The 27,343-nt window shown below is 55.0% G+C and overlaps 1 protein-coding gene across 4 annotated transcripts; it reads left to right on the forward strand.

Moving 5' to 3' along the window:
- The first annotated feature begins 35 nt into the window (after positions 1-35).
- Positions 36-26,373, forward strand: Gpsm1 (G protein signaling modulator 1). Of its 4 annotated transcripts, XM_021641102.2 has the most exons (14): positions 36-216; positions 6,820-7,041; positions 7,828-7,963; positions 8,176-8,318; positions 8,716-8,839; positions 9,091-9,206; positions 9,687-9,842; positions 10,691-10,799; positions 11,785-11,908; positions 17,613-17,683; positions 18,357-18,536; positions 22,604-22,760; positions 23,164-23,372; positions 24,948-26,373. In XM_021641102.2, exons 1-14 carry the CDS (start codon positions 149-151, stop codon positions 25,152-25,154), a joined length of 2,022 nt encoding a protein of 673 aa, XP_021496777.1. In that variant the 5' UTR covers positions 36-148; the 3' UTR covers positions 25,155-26,373. The 4 variants fall into 4 exon arrangements, with proteins under 4 accessions (XP_021496777.1, XP_060245681.1, XP_021496779.1 ...); XM_060389698.1 differs by lacking the exons at positions 36-216; positions 6,820-7,041 and having other exon boundaries at positions 7,905-7,963; positions 8,176-8,322; XM_021641104.2 differs by lacking the exons at positions 36-216; positions 6,820-7,041; positions 7,828-7,963; ... (4 more) ...; positions 10,691-10,799; positions 11,785-11,908 and adding an exon at positions 13,627-13,852.
- Positions 26,374-27,343: the final 970 nt, after the last annotated feature.

Genomic DNA, 27,343 nt, shown 5'->3' on the forward strand with positions numbered 1-27,343 from the left:
GTGACATCACGGCTCTGGCGGGAGGGGCGGCGGCACCCCAGCACATCACTTCCTCGGCGTCTTGCGCGGACAGGCGGACAGGCGGGTAGATCGGCGGGCGGACGGCCGCAGCGCGGGGCGGTGCTCCTGCTCTGCGCGTTCCCGACTCATGGCGAGCCCGGCCCCGCCCGCGGCCGACGAGCTCCCGGGCCCAGCCGCCAGGCGCCTCTACTCCAGGTAGTTCAAAGACCGGGATGGGGACGAGGACCGGAGCGGCGGGCGTGGGCGGGAGGCTGCCGGCCCAGAACAAAGGCTGCGGCGGCGCGCAACGTGGCCGGGGACGCGCCTCCCTGCATCTGCGCAGGGAGCGGTGGGGGCACGGAGCCCAAAGATCGGCCCCGCGGCAGGAGGACTGGGGGCTGGGTTATGCTTGCAGCTCTGTCGTGGTGTCAGAGGGCCTTATGAGATGGGCAGCCTTCCACCGGGCTCTGTGGGCCCCTGAGTAGCCTGGATGTCAGGGCTCTTTGCCCTCTCAAGCCCGACACTGTCATGACCTGGTGCGTGGCCACGACCCAGGCATGTTGTCATGATGGGGCCCTGCCTTCACTAGCTGTCCCCAGCCCCAGGCCAGCAGGAGCTGGGCCTGGGCCAGGCAGGTGGGTGTGTGCCTCCCTACAAAGGCACTTGCCTTCCAGGCAGGTTCACAGGTGATCCAGCGGTCTGTGCTGTGTGTCCACGCCTACTGGGGATGACAGGGTAGCCCTGCCCCTGGCTGCATGCCTCCCTGGTGACTCCCGCTTGATGAGGGTGTTTCCCAGTAAGGTGCTGGCCCCAGAAGTGGACCGGGTGCTGCCAGTTCACGCTGGCCTCAGGTTGCGCTGGAAGGGTCTGAGTGCTGGGCAGGCTGCAGACTGCCACCAGCCCTAGAGGAAGGCCTAGCGCTCTGCAGTGAGCTTCTGACTCCCACCTTTCCTAACCGCCAAATCTGGGGCCTCCCTGCAAGGGGCTGACCCTAAAGAAATCTGTCCCAAGTGAGGTGGTTCATCAGCTAGCCAAGCTCTGCCTAGTACCTCCAAAGAGCAAAATGAGAGCTTGATGGCTGGTGAAAAGAGACCTTGCTCTCCCCTTCTACTCTACTTCAGCTCAGAGACAGTGTCCCTATTGTGTGGTGTTGGAGATCACGCCTGAGCCCTACAGTCTGCCTCCGCATACTGGTGCAGGGCTAAGAGGTTTGCTGGCAGCTTCTTCCCAAAGGCCCCTGGGAGTGGAGACTGTGCAGGGTCACATGTACCTAAGAGCTAGCCACCTGTGAGAAGGAGGTGTCTCCCAGGCAGCTTGCTGTGTGTGTGTGTGCGTGTGCATGTTTGTGTATAAGAGAGGGAAGTGAATATTTCAGAGCGCAGGTCTCCAAGCTGTGTCAGTGCCCCCAGCTCTCCCTTGAGGTGGCGCACTATGCAGAACTCCGGCCCTGAAGACTGGTTAGGGACAATATTCAGGATACTGGTTGAGGCCCTGAGCTCACCCTGGCATCCCTCCAGGCTGAAACCTAAGCTGAGCCCAGAAGGTTGAGCTGGGACCAGATTTAAGCTGAGCAGCCAAGAGTCTTCACACAGGGCCTTCCAGGAGGCCCGTGAGCTATTTGTTCTCCATCTAGGGAGTCACAGCCAGGCCTAGGCAGCCAGGCCCTGGCTTTGATAGGCTAGGCAGATGTGAAGTACCTGATGCATTTTGAACAGGTTTTAGAGAGGGTTCAGAGAAGAAAGGTCTGTACCATCAGCAACCTGTGACCCCTGGAACTAAAAGTAAGAAATCTAAGCCCGTCTGTCTCCTTATAAGCCCCAGTATGTCCAGGGACGCTTACATACTGGCATGGGAGCTGAGGACTGTATCTGCTTGGGTACATGGGTGCCTAGGGGAACTGTATTCAGCTCCTGTGGCTGTTCTGGGCTGAAACAGGATGTCTTGGTGGGAGACATTCTCTGTCCCATCCACCCTCCCAGGAGCAGCCCCATTCTCACTGACATCTGACTGAGAGGGTTTGATACTTGTAAAATGGGGTTGAGGGTTGAGAAGAGCCACAAATGGGTCCTCATGAAGTACAGAGAGGAACTGGCTCAGGGAAGCAGGAACACTGGGAGCCATGGGTAGAGTGGAGAGGTCTCCGCTGAGAATACCTAGTCTGCTGGCACTGGGGCCAGAACAGGGGCTTGGATAGAGGGCCCCAGAGACATGAACAAGTAGCCAGTAAGTACTTGTATGTCCTCTTCTAGCTTTCCAGCCCCAGGAGCCAAGAGGCTAAGTGCTGAGTGAGGCTGGGAAAGGAGGGTAAGCAGGGGGGCCCACATTGGGGTAGCCTTACAAGAGGCTCGCCTGGGGTAGTGGCCACTGGTGGCTAGGCATGGCACCCCTCAGTATGGCAAGGCCTCTGTGGCTGCATGGTCAAACAATGCTGGTCCCCTACACTACCACCTTTCTTTGTCCTCTCCTCAGCACTGTCTCAGACGGGACCATTCCCCAGGTATCCCTGCAAACCCTTAGGACCTTCCTGAAGCTGAGGTATCCCCTCCCAGCAGTGTCCTATTCCTGCCATGCAACCTCCCAGCCCTCCTACCTCTTTCTGTCTCCCACTTTCCCTGGTTGTTGAGGGAATGCCAGTGTCACTTTCTTCTATGAGATGCTGAACAGGGGGGATCTGGGATAGCTGAAAGCAAGGATCTCAAGCCTTTGTCCAGGGACCAATGCTGGGTAACTGCTCTGCAGAAAAGGAGGCAGGCAGAAATTTGGGTAGCTAGAACCAGAATGCTAAAGAGCCAGCTGGTTGTGGGTACCAGAGGACACTGGGAGTCCTAAGGGGACAGGCAAATGAGATGTGGCTGGCCATTAGGGAGTCAGTCACTGCTTAGGTGACTGGGTCCTGGTTACTATCATCTTGTGTTCTTAGCATCTTTAAGGGAAGCAGCACATGGCTGTGATTCTTTCATAATGGCTCAATAGGTGACTTGGCTACCAGTGTGAGGGTGTGTCAGCTGGGGTGCGCAGGGCCTTCCTCTTTAGAAAAGTGAAGGATTGCTCTTTACCTGTTCAGCAATGGGTCTGTCTAGCCAGGTGACAAGTTCCAGGCAAGAAGTTGCTCTATTCCAGGATTGAGGTGGTGTGGCCAACGGAAGACACTAAGCTCCAAACCCCAGATGATCTTGATCTTGAGCCTCCAGGGTAAGAGTTCAAGTAACCCTTGAAGTGGAAAGGTCTAGGGGAAGGCCTATGAGAGGCCACCAGTGTACTGCCCTCAGGCACTGATCTTGAGGTCCTCTGTCTATCGGTGGACATTGGTAGCTCCCCTCTACTCCTGGGGTTCCTCCCTTTGCCCTGAAAGGGCTGAGAAGGTAACTGGGACCTTAGAAGCTAGAGGTAAAGCCCAACTGCTCTGGGGTCAGCCTCTGCAGACCCTATGTGGCCCTGAACCCTGGTTAGACCCGGGATCTGGAGCTTACCTTGAGGAGCTGGGCGAGGGTAGCAATGAGCAAGAGTCCTGCAGGGTGAAGAGGACTCTGTATTCCAAGTCAGTTCTGTCGCCTGTGCCAGGATCCTGGGCAGGCCAAACACCAGGGCCTGGAGTGAAGAGGCCAAGTACCGATGTTGTCAGACTCCTAGCTTTGCCAGCCGTGGGACAGTCCCTCCTGGCTGGTATTCCAGGTGGGATTCTGGCTTTGTGCCGGCCTCTGTCAGCACCAGGTGGGGAGTAGAGCTGGATTGGGAGGTCCTTATGCCCTATACCTATCCTTCATCCACCACTAATGTTGCCAGCATCTGCTACGTACAGCCCTAGTGCTCCTAAAGTCCCTGGGTTCTGGGTCTGCTGCATAAAAGTTTGCCAAGGGATTGGTTCCATGCTCCCGGCCCAGGCCCCAAGGAGGACAGAAGGGCAGCAGAGGATTACCTTAGGCTCTCCCCCACCCCGTCTGCCATCAGTGCTCATCCATCCAGCCTGAGCCGCCCTTGATCCCTTGATCCATGTCATACCCCAGGAAGGAGGGAGCTGCCTTTGGAGAGCTTGGGGTCTCCTGTAGCCCAGCCTTAAGATTCTGAGATTGGCACATCCCCTGGGACTATAGCCAGAGCTCTGTGATGCTGGCCACTGCCATGGAGGGCCAGCCTCTGGCCCTGAGCTTGGCAGAGAAGGCTGTATGCAAGGTAGTATATGGTGCCCCTCGCCCTCGTCCATTGCTGCTGCCTGTGGGCCTGGAGCTGTGGCTGTATGTGCAGAAGATGCGGAACCTGCAGAGAAAGAGGTAGGGACCAGTCAGGTATCAGGCTATGAGGCTGGGTGCCTGGGTGGGTCCAGGAGTGATCTGGGAGTGTCTTGGAGTCAGGGAGGGATAGGAACCTGCAGAGAAAAAGGTGTTAGTTGGGCAGGTGACAGGTGATGGGTGCCTGGCACAATTCAAGGATGTCTTGGGAAAGTCTCTTTGTGTCCTGGCAATTCCCCGTCTGGTACTGAGGAACCACACTGATGCCCCTTCTGGCATATTCTCCATGGCCTTTGCCCGACACCTCTCCCAAACCTTTGCTTTCTGGGTGCCAAATATTTGGACTAGGAGGACAGGGTGGAATAGCAGTTCCCCTAATCAGCACTATCTCCATGTAGCAGACCCTCCTGTGCAGTCTTCTAGAAGGACAGTAAAGCTGAGCCATATCTGGCTGCTCAGCAACCACATGGGGCAGGAACAGATAGGCCTTAATTAAGAAACAGAACTTGGCACTGGCCACAGGAGAAAAGATGTCTTGTGGCTGGTTGCCCCAGAAACCATGGCTGTTGTGGCCAACGTGGCTCTGATGGCCTTTCCCAGAGGGCTTGGTAAGGTGGCTGTCTGGGAGTCCAGCAGATATGGATGGGAGTTCTTGGCATAACAGGGTAAGAGGATAGCCCAAGGGCCTGGCTTCCTGGTCTTAAGTTCACATGCCTTGCCCTGACCCTTGAGAGGCCATGTGGCTCTGCTGATCTCTGGAGGAAATAGAAGTGGAGGGAATCCCTGAGCAAGTCCTGCAAGGAGCCCTTTTTCCCTGGTGCCAAGTGTGTTTCCAACGTCCTGCATACCTCTCTCTGTGATCATACTGCTGTTTAACAGCATCTGACCGAGGACCCTTCAGATACCATGTTGCCTGGTCCTCAGTCTGGGCTAGGAATGTCTGAACTGTGTGTCTAGAAGGGGCGGGCCTCCACAGCCTCCCTATGGCAAACAGACCCAGAGAAAGATACTGCACTGAATCAGGGTCCCAGCTGGCGAGCTGAATGGGTAACAGCCAGAGGTGCCCTAGCAAGACGAGCCCAGACTGCAGCATGGCAGCAGATAGCAGAAACCTGAGAGGCAGGAGAAAGGCTTCTGCCCACCTATCCTGAGAATTCGTGTTCCATGCCAGTGGAGGCAGGCATCACAATTTCTTGGCACCTGATCTTATGGTGTCAGAAAAGAAGGACAGAGCAGCCAGTGGTTGGCTTCTGGAAAATCAGGGACCTTTTGAGTGGTGGCTGTACTGCAGAAAAGAAGTCACAGGTGCTGCGGGCTTAGGAGATTCCAAGGGGATTGTACATCATGGCCTGGTTACCAGGGTGCTGGCCATGTGGGCACCTGGACACAGGGAGGGTGGGACTTCCCCCAGCACAGTGCTCTGGGCCCAGGGATACAGACACTTGGGCCAGCTTCTCAGGGGTTTGTTGACTCCATCATCTATTCATGTGGAGTTCTTATCTTGGAAAAGTTCAAAGTGCCCCATTGATATAACACAGAATACAGAGGACGGGGCTCTGCAGTTTGTGACAAAGAACCTTTGGTTAAAATGCTTAGTATCTCTGTCCTTGATTTTCACCCTTCCCTGCATTGCTCTGGGTTGTTGACTAATTCTCATGACACAGAGGATGGGCCAGCATCTTGGGCACTTGATGTTGGCTTTAAAAGTATTCAGTCAGATCTGGGCCCAGTGGTACACACTTGTAATCCCAGCACTCAGGGAGGCAGAGGCAGTTGGATCTCTGTGAGTTCTAGGACAGCCTGTTCTTAGAGCAAGTCTAAGACAGCCAAAGCTACCCAAAAAAACCCTGTCTTGAACACCCCCACACCAAAAAAAAAAAGAAAGAAAAAAAAAAAGGACTCAATCAGAGCTAAGCCCAATGTTATATGTCTGTTATTCTAGCTTCTGGGAAGGTCAAAGCAAGAGTGTTATTTGGGACTGGGGAGAATAGAGAGACCCTGAGTCAAACAGTGAAAAGTGACAAGTTGGTCTGAAACTGAGGCAAACAGTTGCTTATTCAAGTCCCCAGGCGTGGAGCACAGGAGCAGCATAGACTAGGGACTGTGGCGTGGGGGTCCTGTTCAGGGCCTGAGGTTGGGACTTCCCACAAGGACATTTGCACTTTTCACCATAGCCTGAGGATCTTATAGCCCTACATATGAAACCTTCAGACCATGGCTGCTCCTGGTCTCTTCTGGTAAGGGACAGGCATTAAGGTAGGAATTGCTGGGCAATGGTGGCACAAGCCTTTAATCCCAGTACTCAGGAAGCAGAGACAGGAGGATCTCTGAGTTTGAGGCCAGCCTGGTCTACAGAGTGAGTTCCAGGACAGTCAGGGCCACACAGAAAAACCCTGTCTTGACAAAAACAAAAAGAAAACAGAGGAAGGGGCAAAGGTCAGCCTCATAGCTAGGGCAGTGTTGGGTTCAGTATCTGTTCTGAGGCATGATTTCCAGCAGGCATATCTGTGAACACAGCTGTGATGTGGGCCACAGCTGCTGAGGGACCAAGAGGGTCCCAACGGGTGGGTCATGATACTCCTTCTCTGCCCAGGATGGAGGCCTCCTGTCTGGAGCTGGCACTGGAAGGCGAGCGGCTGTGCAAGGCAGGGGATTTCAAGGCAGGAGTGGCCTTCTTTGAGGCTGCTGTGCAGGTGGGCACGGAGGACCTGAAGACATTGAGTGCCATCTATAGCCAGCTGGGCAATGCCTACTTTTACCTGAAGGAGTATGCCCGGGCTCTGCAGTTCCACAAACATGACCTGCTGCTGGCACGGTAAGTACTGATGGGTTGTGGCCTGATGGCATTGGTCTGGCGCCCTGCCCTTGGGGAGGTTGGAAGGGACAGGTATGGTAAAGCCTGGAGAGCCTAGAAGGAGGTCCTGGCCTAGGAGTGGGATCTGTGGACCTGTTAGAGGTCAGTGTTAAAGTTAAGATATGCGTGTGGAAGTGTATGTGTGTGTGCACCTGCATGTGTGTGCACGTGTGTATGTGAACATGAGTTCTGTCTGGCCTGCTGTGACTCATTCTCCCTAAGACTGCTCTACCACCCAGAGCTGTTTCTTTTCTGTGATCTTGGGTACAGGCTTACTCTTACCATATTCTCTGTAAGGTGTGGTCTTAACTCCAGGAACTCCCTGCTCTCCTTGAAGGTTTATGGTCTCCCTCCTGCCCGTGCCCTTCTCAAATTTCCCAGCATTCCAGAGTTCTATCCTGCTGTCTCCAAGCTTGTTTAGCCTTTGACTCTTAGTTTTTGCTACATCCTACAGGGCCTTTCCTTTGTTCTATAGTCAACGAACCCAGCTCCTTATTGAGGCCTCAAAGCTACCCTGACTTCCTAGATGGGGGCCAGAATTCCCCAGCCCTGCCCATGCTGGTAACCCACACACCAGAGCCTCTCCCCTGTCCTGTCCTCAGCGCTCAGTCCAGATCTGGTACCAGTGGTTCACCGATAAGTGTGAGGAGCTAACTCTCCATAGCCTCTCATTCTCTGAGGCTTCTTTGCTCCTTGCTCAGCTCAGGGCCCAACCTGACTGGCTCCTTACTCCTTCCTGCCCTCCAGGACCATTGGTGACCGCATGGGAGAGGCCAAGGCCAGTGGGAACCTCGGCAACACACTCAAGGTCCTAGGCCGGTTTGATGAGGCAATCGTCTGCTGCCAGCGACACTTGGACATTGCCCAGGAGCAGGGGGACAAGGTGGGTGGTTGGGCCCTTGGATCCTCTGCCCTTCCATCCCTGATGGGCCTTTTACTTTCAAACATTAGCTGACAGAGCACTAGGCGTGGCGGAGGTAGAAGTGGGAGTGCCCTTTCTCAGTGGGACTAGAACACAGTTCCTCCAAGTACACCTTGGGTTGAGCTCCCTGGGGGACTGTAGAGCCTGCCCCCATAGCTCACTGTTGCCCACAGGTTGGGGAGGCAAGAGCACTCTACAACATTGGAAATGTGTACCATGCCAAGGGCAAGCAGCTGTCCTGGAATGCCGCACAGGACCCTGGGCACCTGCCACCTGATGTCCGTGAGACGCTGCACAGGGCCTCTGAGTTCTATGAGTGAGTGAGTGGGGTGGGCTGGCGCCACAGGGTGAGGACTGACAGGCCTGGAGCTTGTCTGCATGCCTCTGCATGCTGTAAACTTGAGTCAACATGTGCCAGGTGGGGGACTGGGCAATATCCCCAGACACAAAACACCCTCACGTACATTCAGCCCTACTGCTTTAGGGCCAACCTTCCCCTCCCACAAATGCATCAAAGACTGGTGAGTTTTGACCAGGCTTCCAGCCATGAGGCTCACATGTCATGTGAGCCAAAGAACCCATTCCAAGCCACCCTAGATTCATGGCTTACTCCTGGGAGAGCCTCTCAGTGCTTTCCAGCCTCAGGAGGAGGCAAAAGTAGCCACTTTCCTGGTGCTAGAAAGAACACATCTCAGAAACACTTGACCCCCTAGGAGGAACCTGTCCTTGGTGAAGGAACTCGGCGATCGGGCGGCCCAGGGCAGGGCCTATGGCAACCTGGGTAACACCCACTACCTGCTGGGAAACTTCACTGAGGCCACAACCTTCCACAAAGAGGTGAGCTGGGCCTGGGTTCTGGGTTATGCTATAACAGGAAGGCTTAGTCAGGGTCACCCCTCCAAATCCTTAATAGCAGGGCAGCTGAAGTGCCCCACTGATTCCCAAGCTCATATTGTATTTGGTCCTGTGGTTCCTGCCTGCTCCCCGGGCCACTTGACATCCAACTAGCACCTCGGGCAGGGAGGCATCACTGTGTTCCTAGGGTTCCAGTGCTATGTGGTGACCGCTGGGCTTTGGTCTGTCTGCAGCGCCTGGCCATCGCCAAGGAGTTTGGAGACAAGGCAGCTGAGAGGAGGGCATACAGCAACTTGGGCAATGCCCACATCTTCTTAGGGCGCTTTGATGTGGCTGCTGAACATTACAAGTAAGCAGGGAAGAAGGCCCTTGGGTGCACTAGTCGCCAGGCCACACAGATGTGCCCATCCCATAGGACAGTCTTGGGGTGCACTGAACACCAGGCTGCAGAGATGCCCCTCCCGAGTTACATTCCCGGGAGCCAGGCGGGGACTCTGGCTGTCCTGAAAAAGGCAGAAGCTTGTGGGTATCCCCAGCCTGTGTGCCAGTTCTTAGTCGGCTGCTTCCTGGGTAGAGGGGTGGCCACTAGATGAAGCTGACTTTCAGGACCAGGCCTATTGTGGGGCCTACGTGCCCATCTCACAGTTCTGGGCTGTGGACATCCCCTGTAGAGTATCATCAGCTAAGAGTGGTGAGTGGCCTACCAGCTCCTTGGCCAGCGGGAGCTCATGTGCCCACATGCATCTGATGCTGTGGGTCAAGTGCTGTGGCTGCATTCCTGAGGAGACAGTTCTACCCCCTCAGGGACTGACTCTCCCCTTCTGCACAGGAAGACGCTGCAGCTGTCTCGGCAGCTCCGGGACCAGGCAGTGGAAGCGCAGGCTTGCTACAGCCTGGGCAACACGTACACACTGCTGCAGGACTACGAGCGCGCTGCTGAGTACCACCTGCGGCACCTGGTCATTGCCCAGGAGCTGGCTGATAGGTGTGTGGGACAAGGCGTTGGCTGGAACTGGCTTGCGGTGACAGCCCGGGTATGAGTAGCTGCTTCCCCTGCCGACCACAGCATGGTCAGAGCAGCCTCCCTCCTGGGCCCTCAGCCCATCCCTCAGGGGGAAACAGTTTAAGCAAATAGGTAGGTTCAAAGCTCGAAGGGACCTTGGCAGGACCAGGGGTCCTGCTTTTCCATCCCTCAGACCGGCATCTCTCTCCTCGTAGCAACATAAATCTTGTAGCCTCCAACTCTGGAATCTTCCATGCAGATCTGCTGTAGCTGGGTCTCAGAGCCATGGACCTGGGAGCAGCTATAATGGAGGGTTATCCTCAAGAGCTGCTCTGTCCCCAGGGCTTCTGTGGGAAGAGCATGAAATGAAAGTGTCCTGGAACTAGGCAGAGATAGTGGCTGTATAGTAATGGGAGCAGCTAAATGTCCCTGATTGCATGGCTCTTTGTACCTGGTGTGGGAGCATGCAGCAAGCCGCAGGAGAGATTGCCTTGCTGGCCACTAGGGGGCAAGCCAGGCCTTGAGCAACAGTACCCAAGCCCTGGGCCTTGAGGGCCCTATGGAGGCATCAACTGGCCCTGGGGTAAGCTGGTAAGATAATCTGATTTATCGAGTTAACTTTTTCAACCAGAAAAAAACAAAAGTACAGCTGGTTGGCACTTCTCCCTAAAGGAGATGGAACAGTGAACACCATGGCAAGGGCCATTGGGCCCCTTTGGCTAAGGAGACACTGTGCTATTGATACCTGTGTACCAGGATTGGGAGAGGGTCAGGGAGTTGGGGCAGCAGGCAGTCCTGGGAGGCAGGTGTGATTGTCTAACCTTCCACAGGGTGGGAGAGGGCCGGGCGTGCTGGAGCCTGGGGAATGCCTATGTGTCCATGGGGAGCCCAGCACAGGCCTTAACCTTTGCCAAGAAGCACCTGCAGATCTCCCAGGAGGTAAGCCATGCCCACTCCCCTAGGCCTCTGCTAGCCACTCCCCTAGCCTGCCAGCAGCTCATCATCTCTTTCTTAAGCTGTTCCCATTGGCCTTTCTGAACACTGGGTCCCTAAAGTCACAGACTCCACATCATCTGTGTATAAGGGTCAGTGGGTCTATAGGAAAGCAAGGGCCTGTTTTCTACTCTTAGAATGCTGGTGTTCCCTGTGTGGATTCTTCCAACCCTGATGGAACTGGGCCATGTTGGGTTATGGGGATGCTGGGAGTAACCTCTTGGAGTTGGACCAGGGAGGAGGGTTCTATTGCCTAGGGATACTTCCTAGAGACACCTCCCTAGGAAGCTGAGTCTTCCCACCCATTTGTTCATTCCCCTCCTACTATGGACAGTGCAGGGACATCCCAGAGAAACCTGGCCCCCTAACTAAGGGTGGACCTCAAGCACTTAGAGCATCAGAAAGAGCTTCATGGGCAGCCAGGTTCAGGTGGGAGGACAGGATGGTCTAGAGAAGAAGAGACACTTCCTAAACATCCTTCCACAGGTGACTAGCTCCTCCACATCCCCATGGGTGCAGGCAGAGGTCTCATGGCTTCTTATGATCCTCATGTTGGACTTGTACTCAAGAGGGTCCCACTGGTGGAGCCTCAGTACTGGGAGCCTGAGGCTGGTGGAACCTAAGAGAAGACAGGCCCCTACAGTTGAGACAGGCATAGCCCAAGACAATGCCAAGCTGACCACTCACAGGAGGTTTCCCAAGACCCTGAGCACTTCTGGGATGGAATCAAGGCTGTCCAGACACCTAGGAAAAGACCCTCAGCATCAACTTTCTGGTAGTAAAGGAGACTGGCTATCTCAGAAATCCAAAGGTCTGAGGTCAGCCCAGGCTGTCCAGCAGGTCGAGAATGGTATGCTGGAGCCCCATTACTAAGATAGAGAGCACAATCCTAAGCCTCACTCACCCATCTACCCACCCCTGCTTGCTTCAGATTGGAGACCGAAATGGAGAGCTCACAGCCCGCATGAATATTGCTCAGCTGCAGCTGGCACTGGGTCGCCTGACGAGCCCAGCAGCGGCGGAGAAGCCGGATCTGGCTGGCTATGAGGCACAAGGTGAGTTCTGGTTCTGAGGGCTGAGATCTGCTTTCTCATGTGTCTAGCCTCAGCATGAGATACAGTCACAGCAAGTTTTGATAAAGGATATGGCAAGAGAGGAGCTGGGGGAAAGACAGGGTTAGATCAACAGGCCAGACCCTTGGCTCAGGGCTCAGGGTAGGTCTCTCAGAGAGGGGGCCACTAACAGCTCAGTAAGAGAAGAGGCTGTACCCTATCTGGGCACCTACTCTTCTCACCCGTGTCTTGGGCCCAGGAGAGACCACACTGCCCACTGCCCAGGGGAGCTCACAGTGGGAGTAGAGAGTCAGGTAGACACAGAACTGCACTGCAGTATGATGTGGGAAAGATTGGGTATCCAGAGTTCTGGGGCAAATCAGGGATCGGGGGGGGGGGTTAGTTACTGCTCTATTGCTGTGAAGGGGTACCAAGGCAACTCTTATGAAAAAAAAATAAAACAAAAAAACATTTAATTGGGAGCTCACCTACAGTTTCAGTGGCTTAGTCCATTATCCCATTATCATCATGGTGGAGAGTATGTGGCCAGCAGGCAGAGATGGTACTGAAGAAGCATATCTGATTCAAAAGTTGCAGGCAGAGAGAGAAAATGGGCTTGGCATGGGCTTTTGAAACCTCAAAACTTCCAGTGACACACTTCCTCAAAAAAGGCTACACCTCCTAATCCTTCCTAAACAGTCCCACTCTCTGGGGACCAAGGATACAAGCATGAGTCCATGAGGACTATTCTCCTTTAGGTCACCACAAGGGGCAACTGAAAGAAGTAGGGCCAGAATGACGTAGCCAGGAATACCAATGGCAGAGGGATGGTGGCCAGTTCTGCACTGTCCCTGAGGGAGCAAGGATCTGTGGTCTTCTAGAGCCTCTCCACCACAGGGCTGATGGCAAGAAGACAGGAAATAGCTCCTTCCTAAGCAGCCCAGCACCAGAATGTCCATCATCATATTCCATAGGAGGGGCTTGCTGGGACGCTAGAGGGAGTGGGCCAGTGCCTGGCTGGAGTACTAATCAAGCAAAGCCACTTCAGTGACCTCATTCAGACTGATGATTGCCCCATGCAGAACAGACACAGTGAATGAAAGGACAGAATGTTCCCCACAAAACAAATATATTAATATGCACAAAGGCGGGGCTGGGTGGATGCAGGGTGCCCTGCTGAGTTGGCTTCTTGAGACCCATGGGGCCTCAGGAAAGAGGCAAGCCTCAGCAAGTAACCAGCTGTCCCCTGCTTTTTGAGAGTGCCAGGAATGGAGCCCCCAGCTCCTCCTGAGTCTTTTCCCAGGGGGCACCTGCTGACTCCAGCCTCTCCGGCCATCCAGAAGGGATACTTGCTACGATGAGAGGCCCTGGTGCCCCGAGCCTGGAATTTCTCAGTGTGTCCTGGCCTGTAAAATAAGGCTGGGGACAGGAGAGGAGCAAAGGCTTCTGGGCCTTCCACACTGTGCAGCAAGAAATGCAGTGGCTAATGGGTAGGATGGGATTACACAGTGTGAGCCCCTGGCTGCCATTTTCCCAGAGTAGACAGATCTCTACAAAGCTCCTAGCACAGCCCACAGCCCATGGCCAGCCTCTGGAAAGATTCCCACAGAGGCAGCCAGCTCCTCATCCTGACTCTTTCTTCCTCCAAGCTAATGAAAAGGGGGGGCAAGTCACAAGTGAATGGCCTGGGACAAGGCAGCTCTGTCCTTCCCACATTGGCTGCTCTGCTCTGCCCTGCATGCCAGACCCTTCCCAGCTGGGGCCCCCGGAAGCCTCCTCCCTATAGAGCTACTTGTGGCCAGTGGTTGGGCCCTGGATGCTGGAGAAGTCTCTTCTCCAAGGAGGACATCAGGGAGAGGGATCTGGTACCAAGTCCTGGGATGCAGCTGTTGAAGACAGGCCGGCACTGTGAGAGTCTGGGTGGTCCGGCGAGCGACCCCTACTCAGGTGAGCCAGGAATGGGCAGGGTCAGGAAGCCAGGAGAGAGCTCGACTTAGCTGAGGCACTTGAGAAAGGCCAGCCCTGCCTCCTGTAAACTGTCTAGGAGCTACTCAGGGGCATACCCAGAGTCAGTCCAAGTGGTTCTGGAGCAGGGGCCTAGGTGGGCACACCAAAGGACACAGTCAGGAGGGCTGCAGATGGGTGGTCTCCTGGGGCTAGGGAATTCATTCTGCCTGGCCTGAGGAAAGTCACAGGGGTTGTAGCCTTCAGTTGTTGGGCGCAGTCTGGTATGGTATTTACATGTAAGTGTGGCCTGTGGGGCTGTAGGACAAGGCACTCATTGATGGCTTGAAAGAGTGGGACTGATTTGAGTAGGCAATGGGGAGAGACATGCATGTGGGCTTTAGGCAGTGAGTGGTGGGTGTTTTGAGATGAGTAGTGTGTGCTTGAGCATGGTGGGCATTGTAGGTGTGATGGTGGCCAGTGGGTTTGAGGCAGGACAAAGGCTCTGTTTTTATTTTTTCTTTCTCCTGACTTGATTGGTATAAACAAGGGCCTCTTGTGCAGGACTATAGAATCCTGATTCCCTGAGGCCTTACCTCCCCTTGGTGGCACCTTCTCAGCTAACAACACAGCAGCCCAGACTGTGACCAAGTCAGTGGGGCACTACCCTGCCAGCTGCTTCCTCTGCTCAGTCCCTCTGGTTGGGTAGATATTAGAGATGCTTATAACACACTTGGCTATGCTGTCCATGCCAACCAGAGTGCAGCGATATGGGATGCATATAGGCAGAGTTTTTGTGTGCCCTTCTGGTGTGCATGCAAAGGAGAAGAGAAGCTAGCCCCGTTTATCCCTGCCAAACTTGCTGGGCCTGGGTCACACCCCTCTCATCCTCTGGGACCAGCATTGTGGCATCAGCACTGGGCAGCTCTCTGAAGTCCTATGGGAAATGCCCTGGAGGTCCTTCTCCACTTCTGGGTCAAGGATATGCTTGGTGTGGCGTCTGAGGGGCACGGTAGGCTGTGGGCTCCAGCCCTGGCTCTCTGCCATAGTCCCCATGCCTCAGTGTCTCATCTGGAGGCAGGCTGGCTACTAGTGCTGAGTGACAGTGGGCAAATGGGCTGAGTGCTGAGCCTGCTGTACAGTTGTGTCTGTAGCTGTTGGGCCACGGGGAGGACCTTGCGGACTTGCAGACCAGTAGAGGGAAGCAGGTATAGTCAGGGGCTCACTGTGTTCCTGGCATGGAGAAGGGACTAAAGGGACAGGTGAGGAACTGACACAGGTCCCCTGGAAGAAAAAGGCCAGTTTCTAGATCCCTGGAGGTAAAACTATCAGTAGGAGCCATCATGGACTGGGGATGGATGCTTTCCATTGGAGGTAGGGCTGGGACAAGGAACACTCATGATACAGAGGTCAGGAGCCTTCACAAGACAGTGACTGTCCACCTTGGGTAGGCATAATGGAGAAGTTTCTGGATGTTGACCATATTTAGGATGGGCAGGAAGCTGAAGGGGAAGGATCAGGATCCTAGGCGACAGTGGACATGGCTCAGCCAAGGAGGTATGGCCATTTGCACTATCCTGCCCTGACCTTTTTGATTCAAGACAGAGGATTCATTTAGCTGGGCCCAGAGGGCCTCCCGCCCTGTCTTTGCACAAGGAGGTGTCCTCTCTGAGCCAGATGTGGGCTGTGGTTCAGAAGGACTGCTTGGTCTCTGCCAGAGCTTGGGTCCAGTACAGCGCCACCATGGAGGACCCTCTCTGCTCGCCACAGGACTTATCCTGATAGTTGTTAGTACATGTGGGGGACCTAGAAGCTGTCTTCATTCTTTGTGTGTCTTCATGGATTCTTCCTCAGAGTTTCTCTCCTAGTCAGGGCATGGAGTGGGCATCCAACAGCCTGCAGCTCACGGCTGCCGCAGCTGCACCTAAATGAGCAGAGGCTGATTGTGGCTATGGGGAGCTTGTGAGGAGGGCAGAAGAGACAGTAGGCAGAGCCCTCCTGGGTGCTCAGATTCACATCTGTCAAGGGAGGGGATTGGTTTGTGGGCTCCCTATTGGGTCCCTCCACAGTAACATCCCTCTGGGTGGCTTTTCCTACTAAGATATTTTTTTTTCTTTTTTTTTTTTTTTCTGAGCTACCTGAGAGCAGGACACAAGGCTTTCTCCAAAGTCCCAGCTTGGACAGGAGATGCCATGTCTCCCTTCTGACTGGCCTTCCCTGTCTCGCTGCATATTTGGTGTTCTGTATTATTTTCACTTAGGGCTGGTCTAGAGCCATGAGGCTAAAGATCTGTGGGACCATGCTGGAAGCCAGGGCATGCCTTGCACTAATCCTCATTTCTCTCCCATCATTTTTATTTTTGAGAATGTGGCTCAGGATGGTCTCAAACTAACCATGTAGCCAAGGATAACCTTGAATTTGCTGCTCTCAGGAGTGCAGTGCTAGTCACTTTGTCCCATAATGCAACAGTGGATAGGTCAGAGATTATTGGCAGTTCTCCCCACCTGTCCTATACTCCTAGGGGGTGAGCCCTGTAGAGCATCAAGCCTGTGTTTGCCAGCACCTGGCTTGCTCTCCTCACTGCACTTCTTTGCCTTACACGCCCTGCCCTGAATATGTATACACTGTATGATATGCTTCTGAGCACTAGCTGTCTAGCACCTGTCTGGGGACTGGAGGCCCGATGAGGGGTTTGAACAGTGCGGGTGTGTGGGGCTGTTAAATGAGGTCCTGCTCTGTGGCAGGCCGGCAGTTCCTTGGAGAACTGGTGATTTGAGGAAGGGAAGAGGCTGGGTCTTCAAATTATGAGGCACACTCCACTCTCTACTCCTGTCTCAAGCCACCTCCTCAGGGACTGGGGCCAACACTGGCTCTCCCCAAGGGTTCCCCTTGTATTGTCTCTTCACATCTTGGGTCCATCCTGAATTGTCCATATGTGGCTTGGCTGACCTGGTTCTGCTATGGGTTCAGAGTGCCTGGCTGACTCTCCCAGGGCCTAGGCCCTGGGTGGTCAAAGCAGCTGCCCAAGCCAGGCTCACTTCCCCAGTCTCCTGCCCCTCACTGGCTGTGCTGGGAAAGGACTTGGAGACCTGGGGACCAGGGTGGAATTGCTCCCCAGTCTACCTAGAAATGAAGGTCATGGACCCCTGGGGCTGGTGGCAGCCCACACAACTGTGTTTGTGGGTTTGGGGGATGTCAACAAGTCTCCTGTGAGAGCCCAGGGCTTAGTTCAAATCATCTGCCAGGCCAGGCCCACCCCAAGTTCGGTGTCCAGAGTCCTCTGCAGCAGGACTGAGCTGAGCCATGACATTATTACTCCAGCTTAGGTGGTCCACAGTGAGCCCAGGAACCCAAATGTTCTTCCCTACCCCATCCTTATTTGGATTTAGGAGGTAGGATTGGGGAGACCATGTGTTTACATGGAGGGGATGTTATGGCTGACTTCCGGGCAGAGGGAACGGTGTCAGTTAAGTCAGTGGGAAGCACAGGGCATGGCTTGGCAGAGAATCCCATTAGTGCCTGGCAGGGGAGAGGGGACATGACACCAAAGCTAGCTCCACCCTTCTCCAGGTCAGATCTGTCCTTAAGCCTTGTCTGGCTTGTCCGGTGCCCACAGCTCAGTTAGGTGCACTCAGATAGACACTGTATTTCCCTCCATAAGAGGGGAATGTGAACTGTGTCCTTGGGGTGCAGTGCTGTTGGGTCATTCTCCCAGGTTCCTTGCTTGGTCAGCACTGGGCTGATGGACTGTGATCTCTTCCAGGAGCTAGACCCAAAAGGACACAGAGGCTGAGCGCTGAGACCTGGGACCTGCTGCGGCTCCCCCTGGACCGGGTGAGCTGCGGGTCAGGGCTGGTGACCTAGGAACTGAGGAACAGACGGCAGCAGAAACATAACATGTGGCCTCTAGGTTAATGAGCCCAGTGTGCAGTATTTGCTGTCAGCACCCTCTTTGGGCCCCATCACCCGGGAGATAAATGTTCCCCAGCAGCCTGAGGCCCTCCAGGAGCCTGTTTGTCACTGTTCCCCCTTGAGGAGCTCTGATCATTCCCTCTGGTGTGAACCCCCTCCTGGGAGCACGTCCTGGGTTCCTGTTTGCCCTGTGCTCCTGGGCTCTGTCTGAGGGGAGAACAGCTGTTATTGTTGGAGAAGAAAACTCCCAACCTGAGGGGAACTAGTGTGGGCACTACATGGCCCTGGGCAGTAGCCTTGCTTCTCTCATCTTCTAGTTGTAAATAGCCTTTGGAGCACAACATGAGTTCAAGGTCAGGGACACTTGTTGTCACCTATGTTGCCTAGCACTAGAAGGATGACATTTAAGGAAGTTGGCACTGCTCAAATGTCGGTCTTGCCTTGTTTTGTGCCCTCTCTACTTTCTGTTTCTTCCTTCAGAGGCCGGGTGCCTACTGTGTGCATACACGAAGTTGGGGCAACTGGACCAACTGCTGAGGGGCACTTTGGTTTTAAATTGCCCTGGTCCATGTCCAACCTGCCTTTCCCTCTCCAGGAGCAGAATGGAGACACCCACCATGCAGGGGACTGGAGGGGCCCTGGCAGGGACTCACTCCCCCTCCCCATGAGAAGCAGGAAGTACCAGGAAGGTCCTGATGCCACTGAGAGGAGAGCCCGGGAGGGCAGCCACTCCCCACTGGACAGTGCTGATGTAAGGGTACAGGTGCCTCACGCGGTAGGTACCAGCTGAGTTGAGGGGATGGTTGTAAACATGAAGACTGAGCCCTTCCTCCTCTCTCTGTCCGTGCAGCCTGGCAGCATGGGGGGGGAGGGGCGAGGCTGAGCTGGTTAGTCAGGGAGGCAGAGCTGTAAGCTGCAGGGCCTTCCACCTGGCCTTGTGCATTCAGGCACTCTACAGCGTAGAGCTCAGAACTGTTAGGCGTACCTCAGAGAGCCCTCATAGGCACTCCAGGTCAGCCTTCCTGCAGATAGGCTGTCTCTTTCTGAACCTCAGTTTCCACCTTTGTCACAAGTCTTCAGGTGCTGTCTCTCTGTGTCCCAGGCCCCTTTGCCTTACTGGACCCCCTGAGACCTGGCTGCACAGCTGAAGGAGCTGGGCTACCTAGCCTACTCCAGGGATGCAGGGATTCCATACCTCAGCAGTTGCTTAGAGGCTCTTGAAAGTCTGAGTGCTGGCCCAAACCTGGGGAACCCATGCAGGGACACCAGTTTGGGAGTTCTCTGCCTCGAGCCTAAGAAGTGGCACAGCTAGTAACCACTTAATGTGTCTCAGAGTCTAAGAGGCCTCCTGGGGAATGGCAGACCTAAGGTGAGGGAAGTGAGGCCTGACAGGAGACGGTTGGGAAGGCCCCAAGCTTTCCCACAGCATAGGTCCCAAAGGAAAGGCCTCAGTACTGGGGACAGTGTGAGAGGGAGCACATGTTCAATTCCTGCTCTTGGGGAATGGCATCATGTGGAGGACACGCTGGGTGGCCAGGACACAGCTGTAGATCCAGTGTGGAAAAGACAACAGGGAGTTAGCATCTGCCCAGTGTTCTGAAAGGTCTGGGCAGGGAGATGCCACCTACCCTACTTGGGCTTAGCATCATGATTAAAGCTAGACTGGAGACCTGGCGTGGCCCAGCCGGGACCCACAGCATAGCCTGGATGCTCAGAACTGCTGGGGTCACTCAGCTTTCCTGGCGCCACACAGAAATGTGTCGCTGGGTAGCTCAGTGGCCAAATAAAAGACCGGTGTGACCAGTGGGTGGAGGGTGGCGCCTGCCAGAGATCCAGAGACAGAGAGTGTATTTAGGCTTAAGAGTCTGTGTGCAGGGAGGGCACTCAGGTCCCGAGGCTCTAGGAAGTAGCCTGAAACACCCTCAGCCTGCCACAGGCTCAGGTGGCCTGTGCTGCATGGAAGCCTCGGTTATTCTTAGTGCCTGGAGCCCACCCTTCCTGCCAGGGCGGCTGCCTCCAGCTCTACTCCAGCCCACTTCATTCCTATCACAGGGAGGCTTTGGGGAGCTAGGAAGGGAACACATAGTCTCTTATTCCTGGGCTCAGCGGAAGGTTGTGGTAGAGCCAAGGTGCCACCCTGCCAATGTCAAGGGCTGCCCAAGCCAGAATGGGAGTCCGACTGGAGTAGCCTCAGGAGCAAAGCTGAGGAAAGAGACTGCTTCTCCCAGGGACCTAGCTTTAGCTTTGGAAGGAAGCCCAGGGGCCCAGGGGTTGGGTGGGAAAGGGCTTTCAAATAAGCTGTCCACCCCCACAGCCTTTAGCATGCCCACCCACAGGCCTCCAGGGGTGTGCTCTGTAGAGCTGGGGGGAAGCCAGCTCAGTGTTTACAGAGTGAGTGAGTGAGTGTGTGTGTGTGTGTGTGTGTGTGTGTGTGTGTGTGTGTGTGTGTTTGAGAACTCGTGAGCTGCAGAAGCGAGGGCGGGTACAGGGAGAGCCCAGCCTCCTCCCTGGCTCCTATTTAAGCATCAGGCGAATACCGTGGGTCCCAGCAACGGCAGCGAGGAGGCACTTGGCACTTCAGGCAGGTGGTAGCAGCTGTGCCTGGCACCTTGGCATCCTGCCTGGGCTGCACATGGCCTGGAACCCATACAGCTCCTGATTGCTTCTGCTGGAAGGAGCCTGTGATTCCGCGTGAGTGTGGGTCCTTGGGCATGCAGGGACTTCAGTCAGCCAGGGTAGGGGTGGGCTGGCCAATGTCTGTACACTTCTCTAGGAGCTGAGCTTAAACTAAAGTAGAGGAGACTGCAGTCAAACCTCAAGAAGAATTCAGACATTTGGGAAAGATCCAGGATCTGAGGCAACGGGGAGATTTAGGTGGTGGGCAGGGGACAGGGAGGCCCTTCACAGTCTTCACAGGACCCACAAAGGACCCATGGTCTCAGACCTGGGATCATGAGGGTTATGAGAGGGAGGGACAGGGCGGTAAGCATAGGAACTCCAAGTCCTAAGTCTCTAACCTGGAAATGGTTCCACTGTATCTTAACAGCTCAGGAGTTAGGGAAAGAGGGGTCTCAGAGCAAATCCAGCCCTTTCAGGAGCTTCCATCGAGCAGGGAAGTCTGAAGGGTGTGTGTGTGTGTGGCATGTGTGGTGGAGGAGGTGCTAAGCAGACTCTTTCTGTAGTACACTTGAACCCTGAAGGCAGGCAGCTTCCTCCAGGCAGGTGTCCAGGCCTCCAGAGACACCTGTGCAGCCCCCGCTGGCCTTGGGGAATGCTGAGCCTGCAGGCTCCGCTCAGTCCAGGCGCACATTTTCCTCTGGCTGGGATGTCTTGTCAGCTTTCCCTTCTCTCTTTGGTTCTGGTTTTTTTCCTGGTTCTGACAGTGTTGGGCTGCCCGCCTTATTTAGCCACAGAAGGACAAAGCCTGGAGATAAGGTTAACCTGGGGAACAGATCTGGTAGGGTCTCTCTTTTCTCTGCCATGTGACTACCCTGTCCATAGGCCCCACGACCAGGTTCTCATTGCCTTCAGAATCCTGAGCTCAGTCCTAAATTGCGGTTGTTCACCAGGTCTGCTTGTATCCGGGTCCCAGTTCTGTTCTTACCTCTGTGTGACCTTGGGTAGGCTGTACAACCTTTCTGTGCACAGGGACATTGCAGGCCTGGGAAGTGCCATGTGGTAGGACTCTTCCTGTATTCAGAAGGCCATAGCTTGGCAGTTGCTTTGTGTGGACTTTGTGGGCTTGGGAAGGTTCCAGCTTCTCACAGCAAGTGGCTCTGGACCCCATCCCATCCATTGCCCATCCTGGACCTCAGGCCAGGCTTTCGAGGCCCATCCTGTAGGGTAGGCCAGAGTCTCTAAAGGATGTGTAAACTGAGTCTGGAATGGTACAACTTGCTCTAGACACCTGATGCTCAGAATTCATAGGCCCAAACTCTCCCTTTGGAAGTGGCCTCTCCACCCCCATGACTTGCCTGGGCTTAGGAGAGTTATCCTTAACCTAGGCCTTAGACTATACCCGCACTCAGCTATCCATACATTGAAGGACGGATCCTGACATCCAGTCAGCCCAGGGATCTAGAGCCCAGTACAGACTGCAGAATGTTCTCTAGGAAGGAACTCTCAGTAGTAGGCAGCTGTATGCCCATCCTCCACCCCTGTAGAGGTCCAGCCCTTGCCCATCAGTCACCTGGGGCCTCCCCTCGACCAGCTCACAGAGGACCTAGGAGTGTTAGTGTCTTCCCTCATACACTGCCTCCTCCCCCAATGCCCACCAGCTGCTGTCTTCTGAGATCGATGCTGGTCTAGGACCTTTTCATTGTGTGGCCTAAACTAAGAGGCAAGACCTTCCCACATGGGCCTCCATGCCCTTGGTGATATAATCTATGGATCCTTCCATCATTGCTGCCAGATTGACATTCCAGCTCCATGCTTTCAGAGGCCTACTCTGGTCATGGGAGGGTGTCAGGATCCGGGTCAAGCATAGATGGAGCTCTGCATGACTGACAGGGATCCCTGGGATGGAGTACAGAAGGCTTCCCAAGATAGTGGCTTCTGACCTGGGTCAGCCCGGGGAAGAGTCCAGGCTGAAGTTGGGTAGGGATGGCCGAGGCTGAGGTAGCAGCAAGGCAGGGAAGTGGCTGAGATTGGCTGGAGGTGACAGCCACAGAAGTGGGGACAGGAGACAGGCAGGTTGGGGGCATTGTGTTGATGGTGGTAGCACCTGGGAGGGTCCTCAGACCCTAGGACTTAGAAATGTGTGTGTGATCAGGGTGGGCAGTCCTGCCAGGTCTAGGAGGCTGGGGCACTGAGGGCTGAATTGGGCTTCTCCCCCCCACCCAGGGTATTCCCAGGGCCCCATCTTCTGATGAGGAGTGCTTCTTTGACCTGCTGAGTAAGTTCCAGAGCAGTCGAATGGATGACCAGCGCTGTCCCCTAGAGGAAGGCCAGGCAGGGGCTGCTGAGGCCACAGCTGCTGCAACCCTGGAGGAGAGGGCAGGTGAGTACAGCGCCTGGGTGGGCCTTCCATCCAGACCTAGCACTAATCCTAGGAGCCCCAAGAGCAGGATAGGCCAGCTGCAAAGTGCCTCTGTCACCCAGCGCTACCTCCGCACTTGTCCCTAAAGCTGCATCCTGTGAAGTGTATAATTACCCTGCCCTGAAGAACACGCAGTGTCTGTGCATCCCAGCCTTTGAGCGTGTGGGAGGCCAAAGCTTCTCCTGTCAGCTCCTGAAGTCCTGGGAGGTAGGGGTGGGAGGCAGGGCAGGGGCAAGATGGTTAGGAGCAGGCATAGAAGACTTACTGGGGCTGTATTCCCTTGGGAGAGCCAGGCGAGCCCCAGATGCCAGCACTACCAGTGGCCACCTCCCCACCTCCAGGCCTCACCTTCTGTCCCTTGCAGCTCAGCCCTCTGTGACAGCTTCACCACAGACTGAGGAGTTCTTTGACCTCATTGCCAGCTCCCAGAGCCGCCGGCTAGATGACCAGAGGGCTAGCGTGGGCAGCCTGCCTGGGCTACGCATCACCCTCAACAATGTGGGGCACCTCCGAGGCGATGGTGACCCCCAGGAGCCAGGGGATGAGTTTTTCAACATGCTTATCAAGTACCAGGTGGGCCTGCACTCAGGAGAGAATGGGTGGGGTCTCATCCAGGCCAGCCTTGTGGTGGTCCTCTGCCAGCTGTGGAAAAGACCTAGCATTATCTGAGGGATGCCTGAGAGAGACATAGCAACAAGCTGATGGATGAGGATGGCATAGCCATCCTCAGGAACCATCCACAGATGCTCAGGCCTGAAGCCCTCCTTCAGCCAAGGGGCCAAGGACCTCCTGGGACAGCAGCCTCAGCACATTTTGGTGCTGGAGTCCAGCCTGGGGCTGCCAGGTCCCCAAATCCACGGGTGTCCACTCCAGCTTCCACATCTGGCCAGAGGAAGCTGAGGATCAAGTGGCACCCTGGAATTGGGACTAACGGGGGGGGGGGGCAGAGCTAGGATGTTAGCAGCTGGCTGGAGAAACAGGAGACAGGAACGGGCCCTGAAAAAGACCACACAGCATGGGACTGCAGGTAAGATGGAGAGCCTAAGCCTGGGAGGACAAAACCAGGGCAGGGCTACCATAAATGGGCCTTACTTACTCTATGGAACGGGGTGAAGCTGGGATGCTGCTAGCAGAGGTTTGATGGTTGACCCCACAGGCCAGCTGGAGCATGTACGTGGTGGGGTTTGGGTAGACACAGGAATGACCAGGGTCAGCATTCCACCTCTGCCTTAGGCTAAGTTTCCAGATCAATGTTCATTCTCACAGAAAAGCCAGAACCACAGCAGCATCCAGACAGCCTCCTCTAAGCCAGCTCCTCCTGAGAAGCGTTGCCCACTCAAATACCTGGGCCATCAGCTGCACCTGCTCCAGTCCCTTCTGCTCCAGGCCCTGAAGAGAAGCCAGCACCCTTCAGACCCCCCAGCCTCCACATCAGAACAGGCAGAGCCTGTGGTGTCAGCTGATTGATCCAAAGGAGACCCTTGGGGAGGACTGGGGGGGCGGTGGTGGTTTCCAAGCAACAGGCCCTGAGCTGCGCCCCCCAGGCCCTCCAGGGCTATGGCAGGTTCCAGGGTAGTTGTAGGGGTACAGTGTTTGCATTGGCACATCCTCTCAGTTGGGCTTAGGGCTGCCTGGTAGCTGCTGATTTGTTCTATGCTCAGAATGTACCATCCAGCCCTTTCTGTTAGGTTGGCTAGCCACAAGTCTGGGGAGTCTTCAAGAGATGTTGCCAGGGCAGGGCTTCCAGCACAGCTTCTAGCACTAGCAGAACCAGGAGGCAAGCGGTGACTGAAATAGGTCCCACTTTGGATTACACCACTTCTCCTAAGCCAGTGTTTGCTGCCCTCGTTTTTTTCTTTTTTAGATTTATTATGTATACAGTGTTCTACTGTTCTGCCTGCATGTGTGCTTGCATGCCAAAAGAGGGCACCAGATCTCATTTATAGATGGTTATGAACCACCATGTGGTTATTGGGAATTGAACTCAGGACCTCTGGAAGAGCAGACAGTGCTCTTAACTCTGAGCCATCTCTCCAGCCTCCTGCTGCCCTCATTTTCAATAAGCCCATCACCCACCCAGTGCCAGAATAGACCTTCCAAAGGTCCAAGAAATACAAGACCACCAACCTACACTGTATGTCTGTCCAGTCCTCCAGGATCGATGACCAGCGCTGTCCACCCCCCGATGTGCTGCCCCGAGGCCCCACCATGCCTGATGAGGATTTCTTCAGCCTTATCCAGAGGGTGCAAGCTAAACGGATGGACGAGCAGCGTGTGGACCTTGCTGGGAGCCCGGAGCAGGAGGCCAGTGGGCTGCCTGATCCCCGGCAGCAGTGTCCACCAGGTGCCAGCTAAGGCCACACCCCTGCAGCCAGGCATGCCCTACCCTGGGCTCTGGGGCCTCACAGTTGTCCACAGTGGCCATGATCCCTCAATAAGCCAAATCCTCCCAAGGCCATGATGGAGAGCCAGCTCAGCCCCCAGCCCTTTCCCACTGAGCCAGATAGTGGGCACAGCCTTCAAGGACAACACCTCCCCCCCCCAGGGTGGTGGGCTCAGGCTAGAGCTGCTATATGGGGAAGGGCATGCTTCTGTCCCCATATGGTCCACAGCTTCCTGCAGGCCCTGCCCTGCCCTGCTCCAGGCCGGGCCTTCAGCATGTTGGCCCCAAGCCCCGGTGCTGTCCAGATTCTTCTCAAGTCCTGCCCTGCCAAATGTGAAACTCTGCCAACTTCCCGAGCTCCCCAGAGGGGCTTCAAAGACTCTTCTGGCGGGGAAAAGGGGACTACAGTGGCAAGGCATGTTCTGTCCCCCAGCTGGTCCTGGGATAGCTACGCAGGAGATACACTCTGATCTGCCTCACCTCCCCAGGGCAGGCCCTATCCTGGCCTGTCTGTGCCCAACCTTGCTATGGGAGATTGACAGTTTCAAAGTCCAGATAGTCCTCAGCCTTGCAGTTACCCTTTGAGGAAGGATGGATCTTGTCCCTGCAAAGGGACAAGGCAAGCCTCCAAGCCAAAAACACAGGCAGGATCTTATCCTAGGAGTGCTGGCTGGCAGTGGGTATTCATGAGGAATCTGATCAGCTAGATCTCCAGTCTCCTCAATGGACATCCCCCTGTTTTATTAGGGAGACGGTATCTTGTTTTTCTCCCCAAGGAGGGGTCCAGCTGTAATATCTGAGTTGGATACAGGGCACTGTGGTTGGGGTGGAGACTCAGGCAGGCATCTTGAGGTTATCCTTGACAGTCGCTTGGGGATCATGGTCCCAGCTCTTGCCAGCAGGTCCTACAGCTAGCCCTACTGGAGGGCTCCATACAACCTACTAACCCAGGGCCTCTTACCCTGCAGCCTAGGAGGGGCCAGAGCAAGGGAAACTGAAAAGCTGGACCTGAGGACAGAAGCAGATAACAGAGCACAGGGTCTTGGGCGGGACATTGGTGGCCGCCCGCATACTTGAATGTACATGCGTATTTATTGCTCACACGTGTTTGCCATGTTGTTCATGGGTCCTTTCCAACCCGAGAGGTACGTTTGTTTTGTTTTACCCAAAAATAAAAGTCTGCCAAGTGAATGTGGCTTCTGTTGGAATTTGTGTCAGTCAGCCTTCTCAGGACATGATACAAGCCATCTGCAACCACGAGGGATGTGTCCCTGCTGCACGCAGCAATGAGGAGCTGGGCCAAGGCCTCTATCTGCTGCATTCTCTGTTGTCCCCATAATCCTGGCTACCAGAGACCTGTTAGCAAAGACAGATAACAGAAGCCAGGGATGTCACAGTAAACACTATGGGGACTGCCTTTGGAACTGCCTCACCAACTGGATTGGACTCAGCCAGAGGGCTCCCTTTCTCCTAGCAGTTCATGTTATGGGGCTGGGCTTGGCCAGTCTAAGCAATAGAAGCTTGGAGAAGATCTGGCTTGTCTTCAGTGTTCATGTGGTGAGCAACACCCCATGGCACTCATGTCCTGATTGGGCCCTCTGGGGAGAGGCCTAACCTGAGCCAAGGGAGGCAGAAGATAGGCTAAGACTAGTAAAATAGCCAGAAAAGTCTCTAGTCTGGAGCACTGTGGTTGCTCTAGAGGCAGCCATACTCTTCCAAGAAGGCTGGAACTGCTCAGGTGCTGGGAGCACTGCCGAAGGCAGCTGCAATGAGAAGGGAATGGAGAGGGAGCTGAGCCACCCCACAGGAGTCATGCTGAAAGCAATGGTCTGCCAAGAGGTGCTAGGATCCTGGGCTACGGTTATACTAAAGTCTCTCCAGAGAGGGAGGAAGGTGTAGCTAGCTTAACTAGTAGTTAGGAGAATTCCAGGCTGCCAGGTACCTGGCCACATGAGTGGGAACAGTGGCCCAGCGTGAGTCTGCAGAACAGGGTAGCGTGTGGACTCTGCAGTAATGGACTGTGTGGAAGGTGAGGCTTAAAGTGAAGAAACCTTGATGTCTAGGAGAGCCTCCCTGGAAAGGAAGGCTCTGAAGCAGCAAGGCCCCAAATGAGGCACAGCAAGACGTAGAAGGTACACACACGAGACAAGTCCAAACTGCC

The sequence above is a fragment of the Meriones unguiculatus genome, chromosome 8 (assembly GCF_030254825.1).
Source record: "Meriones unguiculatus strain TT.TT164.6M chromosome 8, Bangor_MerUng_6.1, whole genome shotgun sequence".
Taxonomy (NCBI): Eukaryota; Metazoa; Chordata; class Mammalia; order Rodentia; family Muridae; genus Meriones; species Meriones unguiculatus.